This window comes from Mirounga angustirostris, unplaced genomic scaffold, assembly GCF_029215605.1.
Source record: "Mirounga angustirostris isolate CCGP_5_RB_7025 unplaced genomic scaffold, mMirAng1.0.hap1 SCAF_12, whole genome shotgun sequence".
NCBI lineage: Eukaryota > Metazoa > Chordata > Mammalia > Carnivora > Phocidae > Mirounga > Mirounga angustirostris.
Window position 1 is genome coordinate 105,720,379 of NW_026991720.1, and position 19,904 is coordinate 105,740,282.

The 19,904-nt window shown below is 46.2% G+C and overlaps 1 protein-coding gene across 10 annotated transcripts in view; it reads left to right on the forward strand.

Annotated features, from left to right (window-relative positions):
- The first annotated feature begins 7,642 nt into the window (after positions 1-7,642).
- The window catches only part of URGCP (upregulator of cell proliferation), a 66,297-nt gene continuing 54,035 nt past the window's right edge, over positions 7,643-19,904 (forward strand). For 2 of the 10 annotated variants that reach the window (XM_064575557.1, XM_064575560.1), the window contains exon 1: positions 7,823-8,826. Coding sequence is in view for 7 of the 10 variants with exons in the window: in XM_064575552.1 (XP_064431622.1) it covers positions 14,925-14,956 (32 nt within the window). In the remaining 3 variants the exon portion in view is untranslated. Of the gene's footprint in view, positions 7,799-7,821; positions 8,827-10,967; positions 15,286-19,904 lie in introns of those variants that run through there. The other 8 variants (XM_064575553.1, XM_064575552.1, XM_064575550.1 and 5 more) reach the window with 8 other exon arrangements.

Consider the following 19,904-nt stretch of genomic DNA (forward strand, 5'->3'; position numbering starts at 1 on the left):
CTGAATTGTCCTGCTTGATGTCCCAGCGCCAGACAGGTGGCTCTAGGGCCTCGTTCTCTGCTCTGCTGGAAGCCACTGTCTTCCCCCACATTCCAGCACCTCTGCTGCCCGGTTCCAGGGGACCCCCCTCTCGCTAAGAAGGACAGTAACTTGTCCAAGGTCACAGAGTGCTCGCCTAAGGACAGGGCTGCCGTGTGTCTGTCAGTCTCTTCCTCCCCTGGTGCCCTCCCCACCGTGCGGTGTGCGGCACGTCCCGGAGCTCGGAGGGGGGGACTGAGGACATCTGAGTCAGTCTTCTGGGGGGACGGTAGACCCCAGGGTGTGGGCCTCATGCACGAGCCTGGCTGATTCCATTCTTCCTTGCCTGAATTCAGCCTGAAACTGAGCTCACCCACAAAGACCCTCCTGATCCCGCCTCATGTCTCTGGGTGTGCTGACCATGCGAGTAACCCCAGCCTTTCTGGCCGTCCTGGGCTTCTCCCACGCCTCCCCCCCAGGTATAGTTGGCTGTGGTGAATATTCGCACCACAGAAGCCGGCAAGCACGAGAGTCAGGGCCACGCCTCACCCCAGAGGCTGGTTTTCAAGCACCCACCACGACTCCACTGGTCAGTTCTCAGTATCCTGTGGGTCTAGATGGCTTACTCGCGGCCAGCACTCAGGAAGTGGCACAGTCGTCATGGTAGTGGTGAACTTGGGGAACTAAGGTCATGTGAGGGCACCGGAGGACACACTCAGAGGGGCAGTGTGGCTCCAGACACTTCCGCAGGGCAGTTTCTTTCCTTCTCACTGGGGCTCCCAGGGGCTTGCTTGTGTCCTCGGCAATGCTGCGTGAACGAGTGAGCTCCCTGATGCAAGGTCCGTTAGGACAAGTCCTGGAGAGGCCGTGGCAGCCATGGGGGCGGGAGAAGCTGGCTGTACCCGCTGATTCCCTGATGCCCCCGGCCCACTAGTTTTCTCCACGGCACCGGCCGTTCCCTGCCCCGAGAACACACGTCCCTCTTCAGTGGGGTGGTGAATGGACACTAAGACGGAACATTCCCCGAAAGGCCAGAAGTGGTCTCCGCTGGGACACTCCAACCAACACCAAGGAGTTTCGAAGGCATTTCAAGGAAACTGGTCTGCTCGTGTATCGCATTTCTGAGCTTATCGAAGGCGGTTGGTTGGAAGACCCAGGTCTGAGCCCCAGCTCTACGACTGGGAACATCACCATGATGGCTCTGGGCCTCCGCATAATTATCTGATGCGTCGTTAAGGACAACACTTGCCTGCCACCTGGCCAGCACTGTCGTGTGGCTGTGCATTCTGGGCTTTGGATGACGTACACAAGTGTGGAATCAAGGATGCTGTCATCAGGGCTGTAAAGGGAGGGCTGGGGAGTGTGGAGAAGGTATGCAGGACTGCGGAGGACGCCGCTAATGTGGGTCGCCCGCCACATGGGGCACAGGCGTGGATGCGACTCTCCCTGGAGACCCCTTGGTACTTTCTGAATTTTGAACCCGTGGGAATGTATTACCTACTCAATATACATGTACATACAAACACATATATGTACAGATACATACAAACACATACATATATATATATACATATATAGACTATTTGATTAATTGTAAAGGACCATACAGGGTGAAATTGTGTCGTAATTATTGTTATACATAACAAAGATAAAAACAAGCCCCCAAACAGGGAAGGGCTAAAGCACAGAGTATCACCCAAGGGAAACAGTGAAGCAAACCATCCGACACACTCAATCCTTGAGTGTGTGTTTCATTGGGTCCAAGATGCCATCCCACGTAACATATAATTTCATCTTATGTGCAACTAAGAAAGAAGACATACTGGCAATTAAATTAAGACCGAATGCTTTCTTTACGCATGAGACTTTTAATTTTATTTTAAAATTATTATTTTTTTACGGGTGCCTGGGTGGCTCGGTCACTGGGCGTCTGCCTTTGGCTCGGGTCGTGATCTCAGGGTCCTGGGATTGAGCCCCGCATCGGGCTCCCTGCTCTGTGGACGGCCTGCTTCTCCCTCTCCCTCTGCTTGTGTTCCCTCTCTCGCTGTGTCTCTCTCTGTCAAATAAATAAATAAATAAATCTTTAAAAAATTATTATTTTGGGGGGTGCCTGGGTAGCTCAGTCGTTAAGCGTCTGCCTTCGGCTCTGGTCATGATCCCGGGGTCCTGGGATCGAGCCCCGCATCGGGCTCCCTGCTCAGTGGGAAACCTGCTTCTCCCTCTCCCACTCCCCCTGCTTGTGTTCCCTCTCTCGCTGTGTCTCTCTCTGTCAAATAAATAAATAAAATCTTTAAAAAAAATTTAAAAAATTATTCTTTTTTTAGATTCTATTTATTTGAGAGAGAGTGAGAAGAGTGGGGTAGGGGTAGAGACAAGCAGACTCCCTGCTGAGCAGGGTGCTCGATGCGGGACTCGATCCCAGGACTCTGAGATCATGACCTGAGCCGAAGGCAGATGTTTAACCAACTGAGCCACCCAGGCGCTCCTAAAATTATTTATTGAAAGAACACTTTTAAGCTCTTGGGCATAGGCTGTTTATATTATTTTTAAAATCAAGTATTACTCACGCATGCAAAAAAAAAAAAAAAAGGAAAAAAAGGAACAAGTTGTGAAATAAATACATTGGCTCTAACTGTTTAGAGTGCAGAGCTCACCCAGGGTCACCGATGTCTTGTCAGTCATGGTCTATGCCTCCCGGGCAATGTGATGTGCAGATTCTTAGAGTCCTTCACTATTATTTCCACCATGGATGCCCATTCTGCAAATCCCTGCAATATGCAATCTCTCTGCACAAACCTCAGCAAGTACAGGGGACCCAGCCTCACTGATTTGAGGGGTCGGTGGTACCTTTCTTTCTGGGGTCCACGGAGCGTTTGGTGGCATGGAGACAGGGGATTGCAGTCCTTCCTCCAACAACAAATATTCTCTCCACTAACATAAAATGTATTCCCTGCAGTTCTGTTTCTATGTCTGTGTCCTCACAAGCTTTTCTTCTTAGTGCTAAACCACAGTATCTTTCTGAAGACTTTTTTAAAGCAATTAAACTCAATGCACCAACTATGAACTTAACTCAATAGTCGCTGTCGTGACTGGCTCATGCATACAGATGGTGACAACTGAGTCACAACTGTTGCCTGGCTGACGATGATTTTAAGAAGCATCCCAGAGATATACTTCCTTGGACTTCCAAGTTCTCTAAAGATTGGAAAAAAGTTGACTAAAGATTTTGAAAAGATGAATCAAGTATTATGCAGTCATTGAAAATTATAGTTTCTAGGGGTACCTGGCTGGCTCAGTGGGAGGAGTGTGTGGCTCTTGATCTTGGGGTCATGAGTTCAAATCCCATGTTGGGGGTAAAGGTTACTTAAATAAATAAAACCTAAAATAAAAAAAGAAAGTATAGTTTCTTTTTTAAAAGATTTACGTATTTGAGAGAGAGAGAGCGAGCGCACGCATGCGCGGGGTGAGGAGTAAGGGCAGAAGGGGGAAGGAGAGTCTTAAGATGACTCTGTGCTGAGAGCACAGCCCCAGTTGGGGATCAGTCCCGAAACCATGAGATCACGACTGGAGTGGAAGCCAAGAGTTAGACACTTAACGGACTGTGCCATCCAGGTGCCCCCCAAAATTATAGTTTCTAAAGACTACAGAATCACAGGAGAAAATGTCATGACATTAAGGAAAAACGAGTGGAAAAGGCAGAATATGAAGTTTGGTGTACCATGTGACTACAACAGTCAGAAACACACATGCATGGCAGAGACCGGAAAGGAGTCTGTTGAAGTGTTAGCCACAGTTACCTTGTGGCACTATCGATGAAGTTTTTTCAATTGCATTTTCAGGGGCTCCTGGGTGACTCAGTCAGTGAAGTGTCTGCCTTCGGCTCAGGTCATGATCCCAGGGTCCTGGGATCGAGCTCTGTATCGGGCTCCCTGCTCAGCGGGAAGCCTGCTGCTCCCTCTGCGTGCTGCTCCCCCTGCTGTGCTTGCTCACTCTCTCCGTCAAATAAATGAATAAAATTAAAAAAAATTAAAATTAAATTGCATGTTCAGGAATTTTCCAAATTTTCTCTCAAGGACATGAATTGCCTAAAAGGAAAAAAAAATTGTCATTCATTATCAATAATTATCATATAAACATTAACCTAATGCTGCCACATAAATCTCTGTCCCTATTAAAGACATTTAGAAATGTTACATTGACACGTATTCAGATTTTTTTTTAAATGTGCATTCTTGTTTATTTTTTTTATTTTTATTTTTTTAAGATTTTATTTATTTATTTGACAGAGAGAGAGACAGCGAGAGAGGGAACACAAGCAGGGGGAGTGGGAGAGGGAGAAGCAGGCATCCTGCTGAGCAGGTAGCCCGATGTGGGGCTCGATCCCAGGACCCTGGGACCATGACCTGAGCCGAAGGCAGATGCTTAACCGACTGAGCCACCCAGGCGCCCCTGTGCATTCTTTTTTAATGGAAGTGACATTTTATCAATGATGTGAAAGTTCATCTACAAATATTTAACTTTTTGGAAAAAGTTTTTACAAAGTTGGTTGGCAAGGGCTGTGGGTTGGGATGGGAGGGGGCAGCTACTGGAGGTTACTCTCTTGACTCTGGCCTCACGCTGCTGCTGGTACCCACTCCCCTTCCTCCTTCCCGCAGAACTCCTGTTCAGTTTGGTCCCTCACGAGAGGCAAATTCACCCTCAGCAACAGGTCTAAGAGTAGCCAGACCCCTTGCTAGTCACTGGTTCAAGAGTGAGCAGGTGACTGAATTATAACAAGGAGGTGAAGGAAAAAATATATTTGCTGGGCTTTCTGAGAATTTCTGGAAGCCACTGTGTCTCCGGTGGGCCATGGGGCCCAGAGCTGGACAGTCCAGAGAATCTCCCAGAAGCAGAGCAGGAGCCCAGAGTCGCCCCCAAAGTCCTGTGGCCTCCACTTCTGTGAGCAAGGGCAGTGGGGTCTCTGTCACTAGTCATTCCGGCTTCCTGCCTTGTCCCAGAGGTACCTTCTTAACATGCTTTTCAGGTTAGCATTTTCTACAGTTGTGTCGTTTCTTCTAGGACTTGCTACATAACTTGCTGAATGAAAATGTAAGGTCTCTTGCCATTATTAAGAATTTCAAGGTAATGACAGCACACCGTTAAACCAGGGGCAGGACCCTTCATCACGAGGGCCCCTTACCTATAGTGACTAAACACATGGGTGTGGGTGTCCCGGGGACCTGGGACAGAGCACGTCACTTACAGTGGGACTTCAGTCAAGGCCCTAACCATTCCCAGCCTTCGTGTCCCACACGTTTGTATAGAAAGTTAAATGAGATGATACATGTTTAGCAAGTACCTGGCATATACCAAGCACTCACTATGCGTTAGCTGCCACTGATATTCTAAATTCCTCCTAAAGTAAATAATGCCTTAATGAGTGTCGCATCGTTGTGCAGTGAGCCTAGGTCTGATTACCATAGATGGAATTACAGGGCTCTAAGGGTATGACTCATGTTTTATAAATAGTTCTCCAAAAAGGAATGCCTTTGGCCAAGTATTCTCTAAAAGGGGTCTTCTGTCATCCTAGGACTTGGAAGCAGGTGAATCACATGCTGCGATCTATTACGAAAAGACACCTGTGGCCACAATGTGGTGGGAGTGGGAGGGGGCATGGAAGGTGCTGTGAACATCCAGCAAAGACTTGGCTCAAGTTAGTGACTGTGGGACAGACACCAAGGCAGGAGCAGGACTTGGAGGACAGGACAGGATGGACAGGACTTGAGGAAGGGCGTGGGGTGAAAGTAAGTGAGGCAGGGGCTCCAGGTGGGCACCTGGGTGGATGGCAGTGTCATTGCCTAAGTGTGGAAACAGAAGTTTGGAGGGCAGGGAACAGGGTCAGGCAGATAAGCAGTGTCCTACAGTTTGGAACATGAAGGCTGATGAGATCTGTAAAGGGGGAACTGGGAGGAACCAATCTGGACCGGGAGGATGAGGTGGGAACCACAGATACAGGGAACTGAAGTCATAGGGCGGGCGAGAACTTGCCTGAGAGGAATCACTAAAGGGAGCCACCCGAGCTGGCCTTGTGGGGATGCGACGTGATGAAGGCCTCCTTTAGTTACTACAGGTAATGGTCATTTATGCAATGTTAACATTAAACCTTAGTTATGAATACTATTTCACAATATCGAGAATGGCCACGTTTAATGCGGTGAGAAAAAGTAGGATACAAAATACAGTACAATTATTATTTTTTAAAGTAGAGGAAGGACTGGTAGCGGATACGCTAGACAACCAATGATGAGGCGGCGGAACTGGGAATTCTCCTGTTGTACACCTCCCGATTCTAGCCAATCCGCGGGGACTCCCGGTTACCTGCGGGATAAGACTGCGATCCCACCATGGCCCCGAAGGCCAGTGCTGGCAACCCACGGCCATCCCGGCCACGGCCACCCGCTAGCCTCACCCCACTCCCGAACTCTCCCCGCCCCACGCCCAGCCACGCGGGCTCCCTGTGGCCGAGAGCGTCCGTGTCCCTTCCTCCACCGGCAGAATTCCCACTTCTTAGGCCCCAGCTCCAATCTCGACTCCTCCGCCAGCCCTGCAGACACCCCGACCAGGGCAAGCGCTCCTTGCCCAGGGACTCCCGCCGTGTCGCGGTCCGGGATCCCGGGCAGAAACGCAGGCAGGCTCCGCAAGCCAGCAGCCAGAGAGGTCCCGCCCCATTGCCCTCCGACCCCGCCCACCAGGACCCGCCCCTTCCCTGGGCTCCGCCCCCCCGCTCACAGAACGCGCTCCCGCCGCCTACCAGGACACGCTCTGAACCTGTCCATCAGGACCCGCCCCGCCGCCCATCTGACCCCGCCCCTCCCCGTCTGACCCCGCCCCTCCGCTCGTCGGACCCCGCCCACCAGGACACGCTCCGACCCTGTCCATCAGGACCCGCCCCACCGCCCATCTGACCCCGCCCCTCCCCGTCGGACCCCGCCCCTCCGCTCGTCGGACCCCGCCCACCAGGACACGCTCCGACCCTGTCCATCAGGACCCGCCCGCCGCCCATCTGACCCCGCCCCTCCGCTCGTCGGACCCCGCCCACCAGGACACGCTCCGAACCTGTCCATCAGGACCCGCCCCTCCCCGTCGGACCCCGCCCCTCCGCTCGTCGGACCCCGCCCACCAGGACACGCTCCGACCCTGTCCATCAGGACCCGCCCCTCCCCGTCGGACCCCGCCCCTCCGCTCGTCGGACCCCGCCCACCAGGACACGCTCCGACCCTGTCCATCAGGACCCGCCCGCCGCCCATCTGACCCCGCCCCTCCCGTCTGACCCCGCCCCTCCGCTCGTCGGACCCCGCCCACCAGGACACGCTCCGAACCTGTCCATCAGGACCCGCCCCGCCGCCCATCTGACCCCGCCCCTCCCGTCTGACCCCGCCCCTCCGCTCGTCGGACCCCGCCCACCAGGACACGCTCCGACCCTGTCCATCAGGACCCGCCCCGCCGCCCATCTGGCCCCGCCCAGCCCCATCTGGCCCCGCCCCTCCGCGCATCGGACCCCGCCCTCAGGCCCCGCCCCGCGCGACGCAAGCCCCACGTGACGCCGGTGCCTCGCGGTGCCCTTTTAAGGCCGCGCGGCCGTTGTTCCGCCTGGGTTCCTCGCCGTTGTCAGTCGCCGCCTTGCACGCCGCCTGCGGAGCGGCTTCTGCGCGTGCGCGCCGCGGGGCACTGTGGGGCCGGCGCGGAGCGGCCGTGGCCTGTGTCCGCCCGCTGGGCTCGCTCCCGAGGCGGCCGTGGTTCTGTAAGTACCGCCGCCCGCGCGTGTCCCGTGCGGGCGAAGGTGCGCGCGCGCCGCGGCCGTGCGCCTCGGGGGACGTGGCTGCTCCGCCCGCGCTCGCAGCCGCGGCCTGAACCCGGCGGCCCCGGGCTTCGCCCTCCTTCCCGGCCCGAGTCCCGCGGGAGCGCGGTCGGCGCCCGGAGCCCCGGCGCGGCGGGCGCGGTGCGAGGGCTGCGGCCCACGTCTGAGGCACGAGAGGGCGCGGAGGGCCAGGCCTCGGGCGCGGAGGCGGGAATGTGCGGGCCCTGGTGTGCGCGCGGGCGGGGAGAGTCCTTCCCGCCTCGCTCCGGGCGGTTTGGGTGTGTTCCTGGGACTCGCCTGCTTTACGTCCTGTCCGCACGCGGGTGGGCTCGCACGCCCCGCCGGGCTCGAGAGTCGCGCGCTCTGCGGCCGCGCCGCCGGGCGCCCTAAGCCTGGTTTTGAGCGAGGGGACGGGCGGTGTCCTGGCCCCGGCACGAAGGCGTCACCCAGTCCAGCAGGACACGGGGTCACCCGCGTGTGCGTCCCCAGAGTACAGAGTGTTGCTGGCGTATCCGCGGCCCGCAGTTCTTGCGTTCCTGAGCCGCCTCCCCAATAACGTGTAAATCACCAAGATGCGCCCTTGCCCAGCGCCCTGCGGGGACGCGCCGCGGCCCGCGAGCAGTGCGTCATTGTCATCCGAGGTTCCTCGTGGTCCCGCCCGGCTGACGGTCGAGGCTTTCCGTCCCTGCGCCCGTGCCCGCCCCGTGCCCGCCCCATGCCCTTCCGTACTCCAGGCCGCCTTCGGCCCGGAGAGCCCTCCCTGCCCTGAAGCGGAGCCATCACTGCACTTCCGAAGCCACGGAGCAGCCCTGCCCGAGCGCCTCTCCTTGCTGCCCCTGCGTACAGAGTTCTTAGTCCCTAAGCTGTTACGCGGCTCTCCTCCTGTGGAACAAACGACCCCAAGGGTTTATAAACAGCCATACATTTGTGTAAGAACGGAACCCTCCATGACAACGATGGCTCTCTGGATGGTGAGTTTGCTGGTGAGCTCGCTCGATTCCGAAACTGCCAGAGAGGCCTTGCATCAGTTGTACAATTGGAAAAAAGAAAGACTTGTGTTGAACAGCAAATGGAAACAATCCATTTCTACTTCCTGTTGGTAATTTAGTGCGTAGTAGTTTAGACTTCTTCACAAAAATTTGTACATAGTTTTTTATCTTGACCGCTGTCTATTTTGTACATCATCTCTTTATTTTGATCTTTGTTTATTTGGTACCCAGTCTTCCGTATGATTTTCGATGTACAGAAGTGCTGCAAATATAGGAAAAGATTTAAAATTTGATAAATTGGACTTCATAAAAATTTAAAACTTTGGGGTTGCAACTAGCACCATCAGGAAGCAAAAAGACAACCCGCAGAATGAGAAAATACTTGCAAATCGTATGTTTGAAAAGGGTCTGGTATTCAGAATACATAAGAGCTCTTACAACTCAATAAAAAAGGCAGACTAATTAAAAACTGATTTGAATACACATTTCCTCAAAGAAGATAAAGAAATGGCCAGTAAGCACATACAGCAGAAAAGCTCGGTGTCCTTAGCTGTGAGAGAAATGCAGAACTGCAGCCACAATGAGATGGCGCCTCACACCCTCTAGGATGGCTCCAGTCAGAAGGACAGACAGTAACAAATGTTGGAGAGGACGTGGAGAAGTTGGAACCCTCATATAATCCTGGCAGGAATGTCAGCCGGTGCTATTGCTTTGGAAGACAGTTTGTCAGTTCCTTAAGGAGTTAAACATAGAATTATATGGCCTAGCAGTTCCGTTCTTAGGTGTATACCCAGGAGGAATTGAAGGAAATAATTAATGCCCGCACAGAAACTTGTACACAAATGTTTATAGTAGCATTATTCATACTAGCCAGAAGGGGTAAACAAAATGTGATGTATCCACTCAGTGGAATACTTCGGGCAGTAAAAAGGAATGAAGTACTGATATATGCTGCAACGTGGATATATTAGGTGCTGGGGTTGCTGTGACTAAGCACCACAAACTGGGCAGCTGAACAGAACTTTTTGGTTCACAGTTTTGGAGGCTAGAAGTCCAAAATCAAGGTATCGGCAGGGTTGGTTCCTTCTTAGGGCTGCGAGGGCTGTGCCTCTCATCTAGCTTCTGGTAACCTCAGGCGTTCTTGGCCTGCAGATGGTGTTCTCCCTGTGTCTTGACATTGTCGTACCTCTCTGTGTCTGTGTGTCCAAATTTCTCCTTTTTATAAGGAGTCCGTGAGTTTGGGGCCCACCCTAATGACCTCATCATACCTTGCCATCTGCAGACACCCAATTTTCAAATAAGTCACATTCAGAGAGACTGGGGGTTAGGACTTCATCTTTTGGGGGGGACACAATTCAAGACACAACAATGGATGAAGCTTGGAAATATGGTAAATGAGAGACCATTCACAAGAGGCTGCATGCATACTGTATGATGCCACATATCAATTGTCCAGAATAGGCAGCTCTGTAGAGACAGAAAGTGGATTAGTGGTTGCCTAGGGCTGGGGGGGGGGGATAGAGAGTGATTGCTAAAATGTGTGTAAATTATATGTATGTGGGTGATGAATTGTATGCCTGTAAAGCTGTTTAAAATATAATAACAACAACAATACATAGTTCTTGTTTACTCACCCAGCTTACCCTAATGTCAGCATATTACGTAACTAATACAATTAGCTAATCCAGAAAACTAACATCTATACAAAACTATTAGCTAATTTACAGACTTCATTCACATTTCATCAATTGTCCAATTATTGTGTGATAGGATAAAAAAATGCCATGTTGCATTTGTTTATCCTCTTAGCCTTCTGCAGAAATTCTAGTCTCTTTTTGCCTTTGATGACCTTGTCATTTTTGGAAAGTATGGGAAAGTTATTTTGTAGAATGTCCTTCAATTTGGACTTTTTTAAAAAAGATTTTATTTATTTATTTGACAGAGAGAGACACAGTGAGAGAGGGAACACAAGCAGGGGGAGTGGGAGAGGGAGAAGCAGGCTTCCCCACTGAGCAGGGAACCCGATGCGGGGCTCGATCCCAGGACCCTGGGATCATGACCTGAGCCGAAGGCAGACGCTTAACCAACTGAGCTACCCAGGCGCCCCTCAATTTGGATTTTCTGATTGATGAGATTCAGGTTATGCGTTTTTGGCAAGACTATTACAGAAGTGACGCCGTGTCCTCAGTGCATCATATCAGAGGGTACATGACATTGATAAGTTTTATTACTAATTAAGTCTGATCAGTTTGTTAGGTTGATATTTTAATTGTAAAGTTAATTTTTTTTTTTCTTTTTAAATTAACAGATAGCTTGTGGGGAGAAATGCTGAGACTATGTGGAAGTTTATTTACCACACTCTCACCCACTAGTTTTAGGTTACAGTCTTGCCTACAGCAATTATTACTGTGGTGTTTACCTATGCTTTTATTTCTAGTTCTCTTTATACATTTATTTTTATTATATATATATTTTTAGATTTTATTTATTTGAGAGAGAGAGAGAGTGTGCGCAAGAGAGCACAAGTGGAGTGAGGGGCAGAGGGAGAAGCAGGGAGCCTGATGTGGGGCTTGATCCCAGGACTCCAGGATCATGACCTGAGCCAAAGGCAGATGCTCAACTGACTGAGCCACCCAGGCGCCCCTCTTTCTACATTTATTAAATGGAATTCTGCTGTAAGGAAGAGCTGTCTTTTCTCCCCATTTTATTATTTATTTGTTTGTTTATTATTATTTTTATGTTTTACTTTTTTAAGTAATCTCTACACCCAGCATGGGGCTCAAACTCACCACCCTGAGATCCAGAGTCGTATGCTCCACTGACAGCCAACCAGGCACCCCTCCTCTCCCCAGTTTTTAATTTATTTTTTCAGTTGTTTTGTTTATATCAGTATGGGCTCATGGATTTTTATTCTATTGGTTTTAATCCATTAGTGTCATCATTTATTATGTGGCTCAAATTGTCCCCGATTTGGCCATTGAGAGCTTGTTGTAGGGAGCCTCTAAGATGGCCCCCTTGTGTAATTCCTACCTCCTGGTATTCAGGCCCCCTTGTGTAATCTCCTCTCCTTGAGTGTGGGCTGGATTTAGTGATGTTTCTAATGAATAGAAAAGGTGATGGGATGTCATTTCTGAGATTCGGGTAAGAAAAAGACTGGCTTCCATCTTGGGCAATCTCTCTTGCTGTCTCCTTCTCTTGCTTCCTTGCTCCCTCACTTCCTTGCTCTGATGGAAGCCAGCTACCATATTGTGAGCTGTCCTATGGACCGGCCCCTGTGCCAAGGAACTGAGAGAGGCCTTTTGGCAACAGCTAGTGAAAAACTAAGGCCCTCAGTCCAGTACTCCCCAAGATCATCTTATAAGCTCACTACTATCCAATGTTGTACTGGATGTTCTAGCCATATCTATAAAGCAAGGAAAAGAAATAAAATGCAGACGGTGGAAAGAAGTAAAAATGTTTTTATTCACAGACGACATGCTTGTCTGTACACAAAATCTGAGGGAGATTACAAAAAGCTTCTGGAACTATTAACACTTCAGCTGTTACAGATGCAAAGTCATCTACAGACATTAATTATATTTCTGTGTGCTAGCAACAATCAGAAATTGAAAAAACATTTTAATGCCATATACGGTACTATGAAAAATATTAAATGCTTCTGAATGAACTTGAGAAAAGATACGGAACACCTTTACACTGAAAACTACCAAACATTGCTCAGAGAAATTAAAGATCAAAGTAATGGCAAGAGAGGCTGTGTTCATGGATTGGAAGACTCAATGTTGTTAAGATATCTGTTCTTCCTGGGCGCCTGGGTGGCTCAGTCGTTAAGCGTCTGCCTTCAGCTCAGGTCATAATCCCGGGATCCTGGGATCGAGCCCCGCATCGGGCTCACTGCTCCGCGGGAAGCCTGCTTCCCCCTCTCCCACTCCCCCTGCTTGTGTTCCTGCTCTTGCTATCTCTCTCTCTGTCAAATAAATAAATAAAAATCTTAAAAAAAAAAAAAGATATCTGTTCTTCCTGAATTAGTATTTTCAATGTAATCAAAATAAAAATCCCAGCTGGGGCTCCTGGGTGGCTCAGTCATGATCTCAGAGTCCTGGGATAGAGCCCCACGTCAGGCTCCCTGCTCAGTGGGGAGTCTGCTTCTTCCCCTCCTCCTCCTCCTGCTCATGCTCTCTCTCAAGTAAATAAAATCTTTTAAAAATCCCAGCAGGCTTTTTTGGTAGAAGTTTGCAAATTGATTCTAACATTTATGTGGACACACTGAGGACTCAGAATGGGCAGACCAACTTTGAAGAAAAACAAAGTGGGAGGACTCAAGCTATATGATTATAAGATATATTATGAAGCTATACAATGAAGAAGATATGTTGGCATAAAGATAGCCAAGTTATCCTGAAATAATGAAAGAATAGAAAAAATGAAATATGAAAATGAAAAAAGAAGACAGTACAGAAATAAACCCACATGTTGATTTTCAAAAAGGTGCTGCCATAAACTGAATGTGTCCACCTAAATGTCATATGTTAAATCCTAATCTCTAAGGTGATGGTATTAGGAGGTGGGGTACTTTTCAATTAATTAGGTAATGAGAGCAGAGCCCTAATGAATGGGATTAGTGTCCTTATAAAAAAGAAACCCTAGGGAGTTCCTTTGTCCCTTCTGTCATGTGAGGACACAGGAAAAAAAACACAGTCATCTATAAATTAGGAAGTGGGCCCTACCAGATACTAAATCTGCTTGTGCCTTGATCTGGGTCTTCCCAGCCTCTTTGTTGTTTGTAAGCTCCCCAGTCTATGGTATTCTGTTATAGCAACCGGAATGGACTAAGATGGACGCCAGAGCAATTCTATGGAGAATGGCTCTGGAACAATTAGATAGATGCAGAAAAAATAACCTCAACCTTGCCTCACATAAAAATGGATCATAGACCTAATTGTTAAATTAAATTAGAACTATAAAACTTCTAGAAAAAAAACAAAATCTTTGTAACCGTGGGTTTAACAAAGATATTTTAACTATAACTTAGGCATGAGCTATACAAGAAAAAAATCCATCTATTGGGCTTTATCAAACCATGAGGAAACTCTGAAGTGTGGAGAGAAGATGGGAGACTTGGGAAGGAATCTTGGGATCTGAAAATGACATGACAGTGAGTTCTCTTTTTGCTTAATATATCCTGGATTTGGTGCTGGAGAAGCCAACAACCTGGAAATACCAACGGGAGTTGGGAAGGGGAGGAGCCCCAACAGAAGCCTGTTCTCTTTCACCCAAGGACCAGGAATGGGGCAACTTAGCAAGACAGAAAAATTATAAGCAGTAACTGCTTTACTATATTCAAACACCATGGAACAAAATGGGGCCCCATCCGCATTAGCAAAGGTTAAGTGGGGAGCCTAGACTTTTATGATAGCCATGTTGTAAAGAGGCAATCCTCCATCCTTGCTGGGGTGATGTCAGAGAAGGCCCAGAGGAGATGGGATTGTCGTGCCCCCCCACAGTGATGATACCTTTTCTCGCTCACAGTGAAGGCCACATGGGGAGCAGTTACAAGGTATTCCTTACCCTCTGTATTGGTGTTCTCTAGAGAAACTAGGGGTTGGGGTGGGAAAAGGGAGATATATTTATTATAAGATACTGGCTTATGGGATTATGGGGGCTGAGAAATCCCATGATTGGCTCTGTACAAACTGGAGACCCAGGAGAGCTGGTGGTGTGGTTTGAAGGCTGAGTACTGGAGAACTAATGCTGTGGATTCCAGTCTGTGTCTGAAGGCCTGAGAACCAGGAGCACTGAGTGCGGAAGATTGATGTCTTAGTTCAAGCATTTAGGCAGAGAGCCAATTTAACTTTCCTCCACTTTTTTTGTTCTGTTTAGGCCCTCAACAGATTGGATATTACCATCCACATTGGGGAGGATCATCTGTTTTATTCAGTCCCATCAATTCAAAGGCTAATCTCTTCTGGAAACACCCTTACAGATGCATTCAGAAATAATCTTTAACCAGCTACCTGGGCATTTTGTGGCCCAGTCAAGTTGACATAAAAATTAACCATCACATTCTTGCAGCCAGGGTGATGGACTTTCATCTTCACTTAGCTGTAATAAGGTGGGGTCTTCCTTCTTGTGCTTGTGTGATGTCAGAGGAGGCCAACAACCTGGAACTGTGAGAAATAAATCTCTGTTGTTTACAAATGTAACTCAGAATTCTCTATACAGTGAAAATATTCTTCTGGAATAAAATGGAAATCAAGACATTCTCTGATGAAGGAAAACTAAGAGGATTTGTCACCAGAAGATCTGCCCATTCAAAAAAAAAAAAAAAGAAAAGAAAAAGAAAAAAAAGCTAAAGGAGTTTCTTCAGTTTGAAAGGAAATGATAAAAGAAGGAATCTTGAAACATCAGGAAGGGATATAGAACAGTAGAAAGAGTAAATATGTAAGTTAACACGATGAGATTTTTTTTTTTTCTCTTGTTGAGTTTTCTAAATTAAATTTAATGGTTGAGGCAAAAATTGTAACATTGTCTGATATGGATCTCAAAGCATGCAGGGGGAATCTTTAGGACAACTGTATTATAAATGACACAGGATAAAAGATCTTAAAGGATTGTAATGTTTTTACATTTCACTTGAACTGGTAAAATGTTGACACCAGAGTGCTGTGAAAAGTTATGTATGTGTAATAAAAAACCTAGAGAGCAATTGCTAAATGTCTATTCAAAGAGATAAATTCAAAAGCACTATTGATAGAAAAAATGGAATTCTGACAAAAGGTACAAGGAAGGCAGAAAAAGAAAACAGACTGATGAACAGAGGAAAGAAACAAAATGAAACAAAAACCCCACTGAAGTCCTAGTATATCAATAATTACATTAAATGTAAATATCAGAATATGCCTATTACAAGAGAGGGACAGAGTGGATAAAAATATATAGTCCCCACAAGAAAACTCAGTTCAAAAGTAATGGTATAGGTAGGCTGCAAATAAAAAGATGGAAAAAGATATGCAATGCAGACAGTAATCAAAAGGGAGCAGTAGTATTGCCAGGTAGATTCCAGAGCAAAGAAAATTACAGGGACAGAGAGGAGCATTTCATAATGATAAAAAGGGTCAGGCTATCAAGACATAGCAATCCTAAATTTGTATGCACTAAACAATGGAGCTGCAAAATATGTAAAGCAAATATAGAACTGGGAGGAGAAATAGACAAATCCATGATTATATTGGAGACATCACTACCCCTCTTCCAACAATATATTGAAGTACCCAGAAAATCAGCAACGATACATAACAACTCAATGGTACTGTCAATCAACAGGGTCCAACACACACAATACAGCAATAGCAAAATAGGCATTCGTTTCAAGTCTTCATGGACAGTTTACCAAGATAGACCATTTATCACAATAGGACCATAAAACAAGCTTCAACATATTTAAAATAATTGAAATCATACTGTGTGTGTTCTCAACCACAATGGAATCAACTAGAAATCAGTAACAGAAAGATAACAGGAAAATCTTGGAACAGTTAGAAAATAAAGAACAATTTGCTAAATAATTTATGAGTTAAAGAAGTTTTAAAGGATAATAAAAAAAAGCATATTGGACTGAATGAAAATGAAAGCAAAATATACCAAAATACGTGGGATGTAGTGAATGTAGTACTAACAGGAAATTTTATAGCTCCAAATTCTTACATTAGAAAGAGGGAAAGTCTCAGGAAAATAATCTAACCTTTCAACTTAAGATCCTATAAAAGGAAGAGCAAGATAACCTGGAGGTGCAAAAGGAAGGAGACAAGAGAATCAATGAAATTGAAAAGATAAAAACAGTGGAGAAAATAAGATAGTTCTTTGAAAAAAATAGATAATATTGACAAACATAAATTGTTGAAAACAAAAACAGAATCTTGAAAGCAGCAAGAGAGAAGTGACTCATTACATAAAAAGGATGTTCAATAAGACTATCACCAGATTCCTCACCTGAAACTTTGGAGGCCAGAAGTCAGTGGGTTAGCATATTCAAAGTGGTGAAAGGAAAAACAACAACAACAACAAAAACTTGTAAGTCAAAAATCCTATATCCACCAAAACTGTCCTTCAGAAGTGGAGAAATTAAACCCAAAGCTAGCAGAAGGAGAGAAATAGTAAAGATCAGAGATGAACAAAATATAGAATAGAAAAGCAAGTTTTTGAAATTGTTTCTTGAAAACACCACCACCACCACCACCACCACCAAAAGACTAAAGAGGATTCTAGGAAGATGGTGGAGTCAAAAGCGTCAGGAATCTGTTTCTCTGCCTGGACAACAATTGTACTGGCAGAATCATCTGATGTAACTATTTTGGAACTCTGGAATCTGTTGAAGGCTTGCAACTTTCAGGGGAAGGTTTGGATAGGAAATTTTACTTGGTTTCAGTTCTAGGATGGTAATAGCTACCCATTGCCAACCCCCAGCCACTTGGCAGGCAGCCGTTCCTGGACCAACTTGCACACAGCTTGTGGGAGCCAAGCAATCAAGAAGGATTCTGCCCTCCAAATATCAGGGATCTTTCATCTGATCACTGATTGCTGCTTCTGAACATAGAGGTGCAAAGAGGCAGAGAGCCATTATTGCACCTTCCCAATCTGGCTCAAGTGTCTTACAGGATACTTACTCATTCAAAGGAAAAAAAAATACAACAGAATTTATTCCTGAAAATGACTTATTGGCAGATAAATTAGGCAAAGACCTTAAAATAATGTTCTTAAAGATGCTAAAAGAACTAAAGGAAGATGTAGAGAAAGTCAAGGAAACAATGTGAACAAAATGCAAGTATCAATTAAGAGATGGAAAATCTAAAAAGAAACGAAAATGAAATTCTGGAGCTGAAACGTACAACTGAAATAAAAAAAATCACAAGGGGGCGCCTGGGTGGCTCAGTCGTTAAGCGTCTGCCTTTGGCTCAAGTCATGATCCCAGGGTCCTGGGATCGAGTCCCACATCAGGCTCCCTGCTCAGCGGGAAGCCTGCTTCTCCCTCTCCCACTCCCTCTGCTTGTGGTTCCTCTCTCATTGTGTCTCTTTCTGTCAAATAAATAAATAAAATCTTTTTAAAAAAATCACAAGGAATCAAAAGCAGATTTGAGCTGGCAGAACATAAAGCAGTACTTTAAGAAAAGACAATGGAAATTATTGAGGTTCAGGAATAGAGAAAGATGAAAAATAGCAAACACAATCTGGATGTCTATGGGAAACCTCCAAAAGCACCAATATTTGCACTGTGGGACTCTCAAAGAAGAAGAAAGAGGTAGAGAGAATATTTAATGAAATGATGGATGAAAGCTTCCCAGATTTGAAGAAAAACATGAATATAAGCATCCAAGAAGCTCAACAAACTCCAACTAAGATGAACTCAAAAAGACCCACTCTAAGATACATTATAATCAGACTTTCAAAAGCCAAAGAAAAAGGGCAAACCTTGGAAGCAGCAAGAGAGAAGACAATTGTCACAAACAAGTGATCATCAGGGATTATCTGCAGATGAGTAATACTTTTCCTGTCTCTTTGCCTTGTGATATTTTGTCGAACACTGGACATTTGAATCTAATAATGTGATAACTCTGAAAATCAGATTCTTTCCCTTCCCCAGGGTTTGCTGTTTTTTGTTATTTTTGTTTATTTTTTATTGTTATACTCATTCTGTGCCCAGGATCAGCCCAAGGTGTAGATTTAAATCTTAAATCTTCTTGTCTTTTTTCCTTGGGCATGCACAATCATTTTCTAATTTTCCCTGTATATGCAGGTGTTTTTGAATACCTTAATCTTTAATGCCTGGTTCCCCACCACACACACACACACACACACAGCAAAAAATGAAGGGATGAACGGGGTGGGGAAGGGCAATATAAAACACACTTTTAGGGACGCCTGGGTGGCTCAGTCCGTTGAGCGCCTGCCTTCAGCTCAGGTCATGATCCTGGGGTCCTGGGATTGAGTCCCACATCCAGCTCCGTGCCAGTGGGGAGCCTGCTTCTCCCTCTGCCTGCCACTCCCCCTGTTTGTGCTCTCTCGCTTTCTCTCAAATAAAATCTTAAAAACAACAAGAAAAAAACCCCACACTTTTAAACAACCAACAGATTGAAGAGGAAATCACAAGGGAAATTTGAAAATACTTAGACAAATGAAAACAAAAACAACATACAAAACTCATGGGTTACATTGAAAGTGGTGCTAAGGGGGAAATTTATAGCTATAAATGTCTACATTAGAAACAAGAAAGATCTCAAAACAGCAACAAAGCTTTACAACTTGAGGAACTAGAGAAAGAATATGCTAAAGCCACAGCTAGCAAAAGGAAAGAATAAAGATTAGAGCAGAGATAATGAACTAGAGTGTAGAAAAATGGCAGAGAAAATCAATGAAACCAAAAGTTAGTTCTTTGAAATAACATAATTGACAAATCTTTAGCTGAATGGACTAAGAGAAAAGGAAGTCTCAAATTACTAAAATCAGAAATGAAAGTGGGGACATTACTATTGATTCTACAGAAATAAAAAATGAGAGTACATGAACAATTGTATGTGAAAAATTGAATAATCTAGATGAAATGGACAAATTTCTAGAAGCACAAAACCTACCAAGACTAAATCATGAAGAAATAGACAATCTGAATAGACTTCTTAACCAACTGAGCCACCCAGGCGCCCCTGAATAGACTTCTTATTAATAAGGAGATTGAGTCAGCAATAACAAAAATCTCCCAACAAAGAAAAGTGCTGGTCCTGCTGATTTCACTAGTGAATTCTACCAAATATCTAAAGAAGAATACCTTTTCAAACATTTTCAAAAAATTGAAGAGTACACTTTGTAACTCATTCTATGAGTCTGGCTTACGCCAGACAAAAACTACAAGAAAAGAAAACGACAGACCAATGTACATGAAAAACACAGCAAACAACACTCAATGGTGAAAGACTGAAAACTTTAAGATCAGGAATAAGGCAAGGATGCTCACTTTCACTACTTCTATACAACATAGTAATAGAAGTTCTAGCTAGAGCAGCTAGGCAAGA